At 43.0% G+C, this 11,229-nt stretch overlaps 1 protein-coding gene across 1 annotated transcript in view; it reads left to right on the forward strand.

Annotated features, from left to right (window-relative positions):
- Positions 1–9,861, forward strand: part of LOC133608551 (transmembrane channel-like protein 3) — a 169,941-nt gene extending 160,080 nt beyond the window's left edge. The window contains exon 24 of the mRNA XM_061963861.2: positions 8,759–9,861. Coding sequence (XP_061819845.2) covers positions 8,759–9,725 — 967 coding nt within the window. The 3' untranslated portion in view covers positions 9,726–9,861. The remainder of the gene's footprint in view (positions 1–8,758) is intronic.
- The last annotated feature ends 1,368 nt before the right edge of the window (positions 9,862–11,229 follow it).

The following is an 11,229-nucleotide window of genomic DNA, read 5'->3' on the forward strand; positions in this document are numbered from 1 at the left end:
GTGGGGGGTGGTTAGGTTTGGTTGATATCAACACTTCAGTCATCAACAATTGCATCATCAGAGAAATGGACATTGGAACAGTGTAGGACTGACTTGGAACCTTGGAAGGGACTGCAGATGTGGGGATCCCCCCTGGGTGACCAGTGCATTGGATGCCGAGTGGATACATTTAATAATGTGAGAGTCTAGTCCATAGTGGGGCCATCAGGGGATCCTTTTGCATGTAGACACGTCGGGGCGCAGAGACTTCACCGACAGATGCGTAAGGAGTGGTCAACCCGGGTCCCGACTTCATGTGAAAGCCCAGTCCATTGGGAGACCAGCAGGGGATCATCTTGATTGGAGACAAGTCAGCAGAGTAGAGACGTCACCAACTGATGCAAAGAGGAGTGGTCCATCCTGGGTCCCGACTTGGAACAGCTAGCGCGTTATCCGTGGAGGCTGATTCGTGGTCATCTGATAACCTCTCCATGCAGGAGAGGGGGCTGAGCAGAAAAGAGAGACAGCAGATCAACTGGTCTAAAAGGGGTCTATTTAAAGGCTAGAGTATACAAATTAGTTTTAAGATGGGACTTAAATGCTTCTACTGAGGTAGCATCTCTAACTGTTACCGTTAGAGATGCTCATTTAAATACGCAAATCATGTTTCAATTAGCCATGCACCTGAGATCCCACACTATGCACAATAAGAAAACACAAAGGTCATGAGCAAGACGGCAAAAATGAAGGAATTCACCGACAAGAAGTTGGTGGTGTTTCATACTGAAGTGAAAGCGCACCAAAATGTACTCTTTGGCATGCTGTCCTTTGGCGTTTACAGCTCAACAAAAGAGGATTGAGTGGAATAAGGCTGTCTTTGCTGTGGAATCAGAGAACTGCACACAGTAACACATAAGAAATAAGTGGTTCTACATCAGGAGGAAGGTGAAGAAGATCGATGTGGCTTAAACAAGCGAGGGGACCAGAGATAAATTAGTGCTCACCCCGTTTGAAAAGATAGACGCTGCATGATACGCAAAACTTTAGAAGTGGGAGCACGTGGGTGAGTCTCATTGCTCCATAGATAAATATAATTTGTGTAATTTACAACAAAATGTATTCATACAGTAGGCTCCTCACAGCCAGATTAGAGTTTGAAAATGTGTATGTGAGATGTGAAATGGGAAAATGTGGAGTAAAGTGTACAATATTTCTAAAATTAGCACGCACTATAGAGCCATGGAAACTGTTTTGCATGTTTAAGTGCCTACAAGCGCACGGACGTGGGTGTGCCGCTGAAAATTAAAGTTAAAGTTAAAGTACCAATGATTGTCACACACACTAGGTGTGGTGAAATTTGTCCTCTGCATTTGACCCATCCCCTTGTTCACTCCCTGGGAGGTGAGGGGAGCAGTGGGCAGCAGCTGTGCCGCGCCCAGGAATCATTTTTGGTGATTTTAACCCCCAATTCCAACCCTTGATGTTGAGTGTCAAGCAGGGAGGTAATGGGTCCCATTTTTATCGTTTTTGGTATGACTCGACCGGGGTTTGAACTCACAACCTACCAATCTCAGGGCGGACACTCTAACCACTAGGCCACTGAGTAGGTCAGATACTATACAGAGATACATGTGCAATGAAATGTACATTGTCTTTAACACTAACAAGAAGGAAGGAGACATGTTTTTAGTCATTCGGGCGCGTTATGTGCACGGTCGCACCCGGCGCCTTCTACACAAATGGAAGCAACACACGTAAGTTAACTTCATGATCTGTCGTTAAACAAAGAATTAAAAACATAAGATAATGTTGCAACTTTTTTATGACTAGAGATGTCCGATAATGGCTTTTTTGCCGATATCCGATATTCTGATATTGTCCAACTCTTAATTACCGATTCCGATAAAAACCGATACCGATACATACAGTCGTTGAATTAACACATTATTATGACTAATTTTGTTGTGATGCCCCGCTGGATGCATTAACCAAAGTAACAAGGTTTTCCAAAATAAATCAACTCAAGTTATGGAAAAAAAATGCCAACATGGCACTGCCATATTTATTATTGAAGTCACAAAGTGCATTATTTTTTTTAACATGCCTCAAAACAGCAGCTTGGAATTTGGGACATGCTCTCCCTGAGATAATCCCGATACCCACTACAACTATGGGAAATACTATACTTTGACTTTCACAAAGTGCATTATTTTTATTTTTTTTAAACATGCCTCAAAACAACAGCTACAAAAACAATGAAGGCACACAGCTTCAGTCCAGAGTATACTAGAGTAATAAAGTAAATAATAACATAGTCCTCCATTAGTGCAAGACTGCCTGGTATACTGTATAACAGGAAATTATAAACTGGGCTCAATCTGCCCTGCTCTAACGTATTTGTATGAGTAACAAAAATGTGCTGCAAGCTCGTGGTGAGTGCTTGAAGTGACCTAGCAGTCAGCCAGAGCTTCTGAAATGCTGCGTTGAGACAGGGTACTGATAAAGTTGAGGAATGCTCATCAAACACTTATTTGGAACATCCCACAGGTGTGTAGGCTAATTGGGAACAGGTGGGTGCCATGATTGGGTATAAAAACAGCTTCCTAAAAAATGCTCAGTCTTTCACAAGAAAGGACGGGGCAAGGTACACCCCTTTGTCCACAACTGCGTGAGCAAATAGTCAAACAGTTTAAGAACAATGTTTCTCAAAGTGCAATTGCAAGAAATTTAGGGATTTCAACATCTACAGTCCATAATATCATCAAAAGGTTCAGAGAATCTGGAGAAATCACTCCACGTAAGCGGCATGGCCGGAAACCAACATTGAATGACCATGACCTTCGATCTCTCAGAAGGCACTGTATCAAAAACCGACATCAATCTCTAAAGGATATCACCACCTGGGCTCAGGAACACTTCAGAAAACCCCTGTCACTAAATACAGTTTGTCGCTACATCTGTAAGTGCAAGTTAAAGCTCTACTATGCAAAGCGAAAGCCATTTATCAACAACATCCAGAAACGCCGCCGGCTTCTCTGGGCCCAAGATCATCTAAGATGGACTCATGCAAAGTGGAAAAGTGTTCTGTGGTCTGACGAGTCCACATTTCAAATTGTTTTTGGAAATATTCGACATTGTGTCATCCGGACCAAGGGGGAAGCGAACCATCCAGACTGTTATCGACGCAAAGTTCAAAAGCCAGCATCTGTGATGGTATGGGGGTGCCTCCGCTTGTGACACAAGAGAATCAGAAGGACGACACCGCAGCGCTGCAATAAAACACACTCTGATCTTCTGTTTCTAGCCGATACTACATAAAAAATAACGTAAAATAACGCAGTAACGCATCATGTAGTAACAGTAACTGAGTTACTGAATAGAAAAAATAACGCGTTAGATTACTAGTTACCGTTACTTTGTAACGCGTTAGTCCCAACACTGATCAATGTTTACTTATATAGCCCTAAATCACAATTGTCTCAAAGGGCTGCACAAGCCACAACGACATCCTCGGCTCAGATCCCACATCAGGGCAAGGAAAAACTCAACCCAATGGGACAATGAGAAACCTTGGAGGGGACCGCAGATGTACGGACCCCCCTCGGGCAACCGGTGCAATGGACGTCGAGTGGAGCTAGCATAATACTGGGAGAGTCTAGTCCATAGTGGATCCAACATAATAGTGAGAGTCCAGTCCATAGTGGGGCCAGCAGGAGACCATCCCGAGCGGAGACAGGTCAGCAGCGCAGAGACGTCCCCAACCGATGCATAGACGAGCGGTCCACCCCAGGTCCCGATTTTGGACAGCCAGCGCTTCATCCGTGACCACCGAACCTGTGCCCCCCCCCCCCCCCCGCCCCCCCTCCACGAAGGAGAGGGGGGCAGAGCAGAAAAGAAACGGCAGATCAACTGGTCTAAAAGGGGGGTCTATTTAAAGGCTAGAGTATACAAATGAGTTTTAAGATGGGACTTAAATGCTTCTACTGAAGTAGCATCTCTAACTGTTACCGGGAGGGCATTCCAGAGTACTGAAGCCCGAATAGAAAACGCTCTATAGCCCGCAGACTTTTTTGGGGCTCTGGGAATCACTAATAAGCCGGAGTTCTTTGAACGCAGATTTTTTGCCGGGACATATGGTACAATACAATCAGCAAGATAGGATGGAGCTAGACCAGGGGTCGGCAACCCGCGGCTCCGGAGCCGCATGCGGCTCTTTGATCACTCTGATGCGGCTCAGCAGCTTACTTGCTGAACCCCCCAATTTTCCCATGTGACTTCCTGATGCGGCTCAGCAGCTTCCTTGCTGAACCCCCCAATTTTCCCATGAGACTTCCGGATTTCAGTGCCTCTCTCAGAAAACTCCCGGGCGGGATATATATTAACCGATTATCACTCTTACAACTTTAACAAGGGCGTGCCATGATGGTACAACATTTGGCGCTCTCTACAATCTGTATTAACAGCGTGCCGGCCCGACACTTGTTATACAAAATACATCTTCTGCTTGCACACGTGTGAAACAGCAAGGCATACTTGTTCAATAGCCACACAGGTTACACTGACGGTGGCCATATAAAACAACTTTAACACTCTTACTAATAATGCGCCACACTTTGAACCAAAACCAAACAAGAATGACAAACACATTTCGGGAGAACATCTGCACCTTAACACAACATAAACACAACAGAACAAACACCCAGAATCCCATGCAGCCCTGACTCTTCCGGGCTACATTATACTAGCAGCCGCATTTTGTACCAACTGTAATCTTTTAATGCTAGACATAGGGAGACCCGAAAATAAAACGTTACAGTAATCGAGACGAGACGAAACGAACGCATGAATAATGATCTCAGCGTCGCTAGTGGACAAAATGGAACAAATTTTAACGATATTACGGAGATGAAAGAAAGCCGTTTTAACTCCTCCTTTGACTGCATCTCAACAATTTATTTTTTTAAATTGCTGGCCTAGCAAGAAATATTTCCATATATACCAAGGCAATGTAATGTTCATTTGCAAAGTGTTCCAATAAAAATCCTTTAGCTCTCTGGTAGCCTTGCTGTGATGGCATGTGCGTACAGCTACTAACGAGTTCTCTTGGCTGCTCCCTGGTGTACTGTTCCAAGAAGTACAAAGTCTAAAAAGCTGTTGGTCCTCTCTTCCACATAATGCTCAAATGCCTTCATGAAAGAAATGCATCATAACGGGTCACCATCGAAAACTAGGATGTCACACTAGTGCAGTGTAGCAGCTAACTGCCGCTGTACAACATACTTGCAAACCCTCCCGGATTTTCCGGGAGACTCCCGAAATTCAGCGCCTCTCCCGAAGACCTCCCGGGATAAATATTCTCCCGAAAATCTCCCGAAATTCAGGCGGAGCTGGAGGCCACGCCCCCTTCAGCTCCATGCGGACCTGAGTGAGGACAGCCTGTTTTCACGTCCGCTTTCCCACAATGTAAACAGCGTGCCTGCCCAATCACGTTATAACTGTAGAATGATCGAGGGCGAGTTCTTGGTTTCTTATGTGTGTTTATTGTTAGGCAGTTTCATTAACGTCCTCCCAGCGCGGTAACAACACCCAACAACAGCAGTCACGTTTTCGTCTACCGTAAAGCAGTTCGTCTGCCGTAAACAGCAATGTTGTGACACTCTTAAACAGGACAATACTGCCATCTACTGTACATGCATATGTGACAATAGCATCTGCGGCTTTTAGAGAGTGCAGTGTACAACTGCGCACACAACAAGGAGACGAAGCAGAAGAACGAGGAAGATACAGCCGTTGCGATGCCGACGACGAGTAAGATGAAGAAATACGCTTGTAAGTTCTAAGCCTCAGCTGCAATTGGACCTGGATAGCCTCTGGGAAGAAGTAGTAGACTACCAAGTGCTTGGCAGTGAAGATCTTCCTCAGGAAGCAAAGATTGACCGGTTTTGGGCCATGCTAGGGAGAGATGGAAGATTCCAGACTCTTCTGCATTTGATGAAAGCACTTTTGTGCGTGCCACACAGCAATGCATCATCAGAGAGGGTGTTCAGCATGGTTAGAAAAATAGTGACAGAGAATAGAACAAGGATGGACAATTCAACCCTTAACTCAACAATGAGTAGATGAGTGTTATGTGTGTGTATATGTGTAAATAAATGAACACTGAAATTCAAGTATTTCTTTTATATATATATATAATAAAATAAATATATATATATATATATATATATATATATAGCTAGAATTCACTGAAAGTCAAGTATTTCTTATATATATATATATATATATATATATATATATATATATATATCCATTTTCTACCGCTTATTCCCTTTGGGGTCGCGGGGGGCGCTGGAGCCTATCTCAGCTACAATCGGGCGGAAGGCGGCACCTCATCGCAGGGCCAACACAGATAGACAGACAACATTCACACTCACATTCACACACTAGGGCCAATTTAGTGTTGCCAATCAACCTATCCCCAGGTGCATGTCTTTGGAGGTGGGAGGAAGCCGGAGTACCCGGAGGGAACCCACGCAGTCACGGGGAGAACATGCAAACTCCACACAGAAAGATCCCGAACCCGGGATTGAACCCAAGACTACTCAGGACCTTCGTATTGTGAGGCAGACGCACTAACCCCTCTTCCACCGTGCTGCCCTATATATATATATATATACATATATATATATATATAAATATATAATAATAAAATAAAAAAATATATATATAGCTAGAATTCACTGAAAGTCAAGTATTTCTTATATATATATATATATATATATACGTATATATATATATATATATATATATATATATACATATATATATATATATATATATATATATATATATATATATATATATATATATATATATATATATATATGAAATACTTGACTTGGTGAATTGTAGCTGTAAATATACTCCTCCCCTCTTTTCTTTCTTTTTTTTTTTTTTTTTTTTTGTCCTGTCCAGCTTCTCAGGCAAATCATATAGTTGATGTAGATGCCCATGTCGGCTGTTCAGATTTACTTTACAAAAGAGAAGTGTAGGATACTTCTCTTGTTGCCTTATTTGTATTTCACTTTATTAAATGTATTTATATTATCATTTAGTGCAGCCGGGCCGGAGCAGGAGGGGATAGAAAGAGAAAAAAAAGAAGACAGAGGGGGAAATTGTGGGGACAAGAGGGGGATTAGACAGAGAGACAAAAACAACAACAGCAAACACAACCCCACCCCTCTTAACCACGCCCCCACCCACGCCCCGCCTCCAACCACGCCCCCGCCCCACCCCCACCTCCCGAAATCGGAGGTCTCAAGGTTGGCAAGTATGCTGTACAAGCATTAATGTACTTTCATTCTTCCTTTGCATGATGGTACAGATGGATCACCAGCTATAGTTGGGACTTGGGGCATGTAGGATTGTTGTTGTTGTTGTGCTGCATCTAAAAAAAACCTTGTGATTGTGAAGCTGCAGGCTGAACAGTTATTTGTAATGGCTTGGCTATGACATGGCAGTTTATAAGTGTGCGCGTAAATTTACGTGGTTGAAAACTTCAGATTTTATATTTGGTGTAAATATTTGGCTGGGCTAAGAGACACTTGTGGTGGTTTTAGGCACAAATGGTTTTGCCTGTTTTTTAAGTCCCTCAATCTTCCTCTGTAAATCCTTTTTGAAATCTGAATTAACTCCTTCGCTCTTGTTGTTCTGTGTAGACAAACAAAACATAAAATGTAGGCTAATACTTTACAGATACTGTAGTATGATTGTTCATGTTTTTCAGTCAGTTCAGATTGATGTCCTATCCCATTGTGTTGTGCATTACAAACTCAAACGCGTTTCGTGCTGACTTAGAAGCTAGCTAATTTCTTTCCATAGTTAGCTTCTGCAGCTAATATCATTGCACGCCGATGTGTTAGTACGCTAGAAAAAGAGTTCCTCGGTGTTCGCTCTTACAGTAACAATGTTGCTACAGTTTGGTTATAATACAGGTTACCGAACGTAAGCGAAGTATGAAGTATGATTTTTGAATGCATTTTTAAAGTGGTTTAGAGGTAGAATTGATTGCTCCTGTTAGCTGCATTGATAGCTACCAAGAACGAGCCAATTTGTATATGTTGGAAAGCAAAAAAAACAAAAAAAAACCTTTTGTCTTCTTATCTCTCGTAATGATTGTGAACGATAGGCAACATTTCAAAAAAGTGCAGTTCCCCTTCAAGGACTTACTAAAACTAATCCAATTGATGTGTTCGGTGTCCTTTAGTATTTTTTTTAATAACGTTTGTTTTTTTCATGTAAAATATATATCATTAAAATATTTCTGGCAATCAAAACTACAACTAAGTTCAGATTCAGAATCAGTTATATTGGTTCAGTTAGTATGTTTAACACACAAGGAATTTGACTTGGTAGACTGTAGCAGCCATCTGCAGTGCGATCTTGGTATGAAAACAAGTTACAATCAAACTGCTGGTGTGTCATAAGTACAATACCTACAGTGTAAACACTTTTTAAGCCTGAACCAATGACCAGGCTTGCACTTTCAACTTAATGTCAATATACTACTTCTTGGCTACTGCAACACACCTGGAACAAACGCTACTGATGAGTATTTTTACTGTTTCCAGTTACTGGAAATTGATACAAATATGAAAGGTACACATCCCTAATGTGCATCCTTCACCCCAAATTTGGAAATTTATGGCAAACACTGATTAATGTTCTATGGTTAGTTTGTTGGTAATATATTCTATTGTGTTGTCCTTCCTCAAAACAGACCCACACCCTTTGTTGGAGGCCCCAGTGGTTCCTGTCGCTCTAAGTCTTACTTCCACAAGGCCTACAATCTCCCAGCCAAACACTCTGACAACACCCATTCTGACCCCATTTACAGGAAGACTGTACGTGCAATGCATCCCGGAATGATAACGGCACAGAGCTGTGGGGGACGCCGCGGTCATGCCACCAGATACGTCATTGTGAACGAACAAGAACCCAGGAAGAAGCTGCTTCGCTCGGCCACACGTATCCCACGCCATTACTTTATGGAGGAAGAGCCAGCCGAGATCCTGGAGCTCTACCCATGCAATGTCAAGCGCTACACGCCTCGGACTCCACACCACCAACCACATCCTCACAGATCTCACCATTCCCAACAGAATCTCAGTGAGGATGACGAGGAAGAGGGGAAGCGCAGAAGACGGGTGTTGTTAGGGAAGGCTTGTCGGCCCTGTTCTCTGTCCGACCTCCACCAGTCAGCCCACTTCTACATTGGGGACAGATTGGAAAATCATGTGTCTGTATCCAAAGACAACCATGTAGGTAGAGGCAGGTATGGAGACCAAGAAGAAGATGAAGGCGACATGGAATGGAGAGGTTCAAAGTCACACTCCCGATCCCAGGACAGTATCAGAGGAGCAGAGTCTCTATTGGTTCGAACTAGGCATCATGGTATTTCTCCTGGAAGGTACGGCCAGTCACCAGCCAGGAACAGGCACATGGAACCACACATAAAACCCAAGACAAGACCAACGCTGGAGCACCCTCTGACTGAGTCTGACTCTGCCTCCCTGGCATCCAGCAGTGATCAGCAAAACAGCAGTACCGACCAGTACATTCAGGTGATCCACAACAAGGAGCGCTATCTCAAGTCCAGGCAAGGAAAGTTACCAAAAAAGAGGTTTAAACAGAGCTTAGATTTCAATGCTCCCGAGTCAAATGACCTGGTTTGTTCCAATGTATGACATATTGATTAAAAATATTACTAAGTGCAAGTTGCGAGTTCATAGAAATGTGATTTTATGTTCTTGTTTGTGTGGTCTTGTTTGTCATGCATTATTGGAAATGTGTGTAGATTACAATAAAACCGATTTGCACTCATTCTTATGTGTATACATTCCATCATGATAACGACAGTCAATCAGCAATCTTTAGTTAAGTTAAAGTTAAAGTACCAATGATTGTCACACACACACTAGAGCTGTGTCCCAATTCAAGGCGGGACCTCACGTGCCATCATGGAAAGAAAAAAAAGGTAAAAAGAAAAAAAATTAATTAAATTGTTATATGTATCCAGTGATTATACTATAAAGTTATTTTTCATTTAACTTCACCAGTTTTAGATAATTTTTATTCAAAATCGCTGAATTTTCACATTTGCCATTCAAATACTGAGAAGAGACTTGCGGTGATCAGCAGCCAGTTGAGCCTCACCATGGATTGCGCAATGACTCGGCTAGCTGCTGGCCTGCTGTGCAGTGAGACCGTATTGCTATATGAATTATATTATACATTTCCATAGTTTAGTTAGCTGAGGTATATAATGTACAGTGTATTTTGTCAACAACTGTATGTGTGTAACATATTTCTTGTGCTGAGCAATCATAAAACGGCTGCAAAGACGCACTGGCTGAGGCTCGCAGTAATCCCGCCTCATGGTGGTACAGGGCGCTAGTGATCCCAAAGATCATTTCTGCGACTATACTCGGCTGCAGAATAAGTGACAACAAGCAGCAACAGTTTGTATGTGTAAAGTTAAAGTTAAGTTAAAGTACCAATGATTGTCACACACACGAGGTGTGGTGAAATTTGTCCTCTGCATTTGACCCATCCCCTTGATCACCCCCTGGGAGGTGAGGGGAGCAGTGGGCAGCAGCGGCGCCGTGCTCTGGAATCCTTTTTGGTGATTTAACCCCCAATTCCAACCTTTGATGCTGAGTGCCAAGCAGGGAAGAATGCTGGTATGACCTTTTAAACATAACCCGTTAACTGCTGCCAATTAAATGGTGAATCAGATACTCTTTAATGTTCATATGTTTGTAAATCTGACTGTGATGAAGTCAGTGCCTCAACAGCCATGAACCTCACCGCACGTCACTGCAGCGGACAACAGGTATAATAAGAACTGGGCTATTGACTTGTGAGGAGCCGCAAAGATCAGTCAATCAGAAATCAATCAAAATGTATTTCTATTGCCCTTATTCACAAGTTCCTCAAAGGGCTTGACAAACCACAAAAACATCCTCAGATTTGAACTTATATCCCAGCAAGAAGAAACTCAACTTAAAGGGACAATGAGAAATCTTGGGAGACACCCCCCCCCCCCCCCCCCCCCCCCCCCACCCACCCACCCCCCCTGTTGTGAGTCAGCGCCCTACTGCTTTGATCCACTTAACTGGGAAGTGGGAAGTCAGAGCTGGGAACGACATCACTGCCGAGACCTGTGTGAACTTGGACCTCCTACAACTC

This window comes from Nerophis lumbriciformis, linkage group LG06, assembly GCF_033978685.3.
Source record: "Nerophis lumbriciformis linkage group LG06, RoL_Nlum_v2.1, whole genome shotgun sequence".
Taxonomy (NCBI): Eukaryota; Metazoa; Chordata; class Actinopteri; order Syngnathiformes; family Syngnathidae; genus Nerophis; species Nerophis lumbriciformis.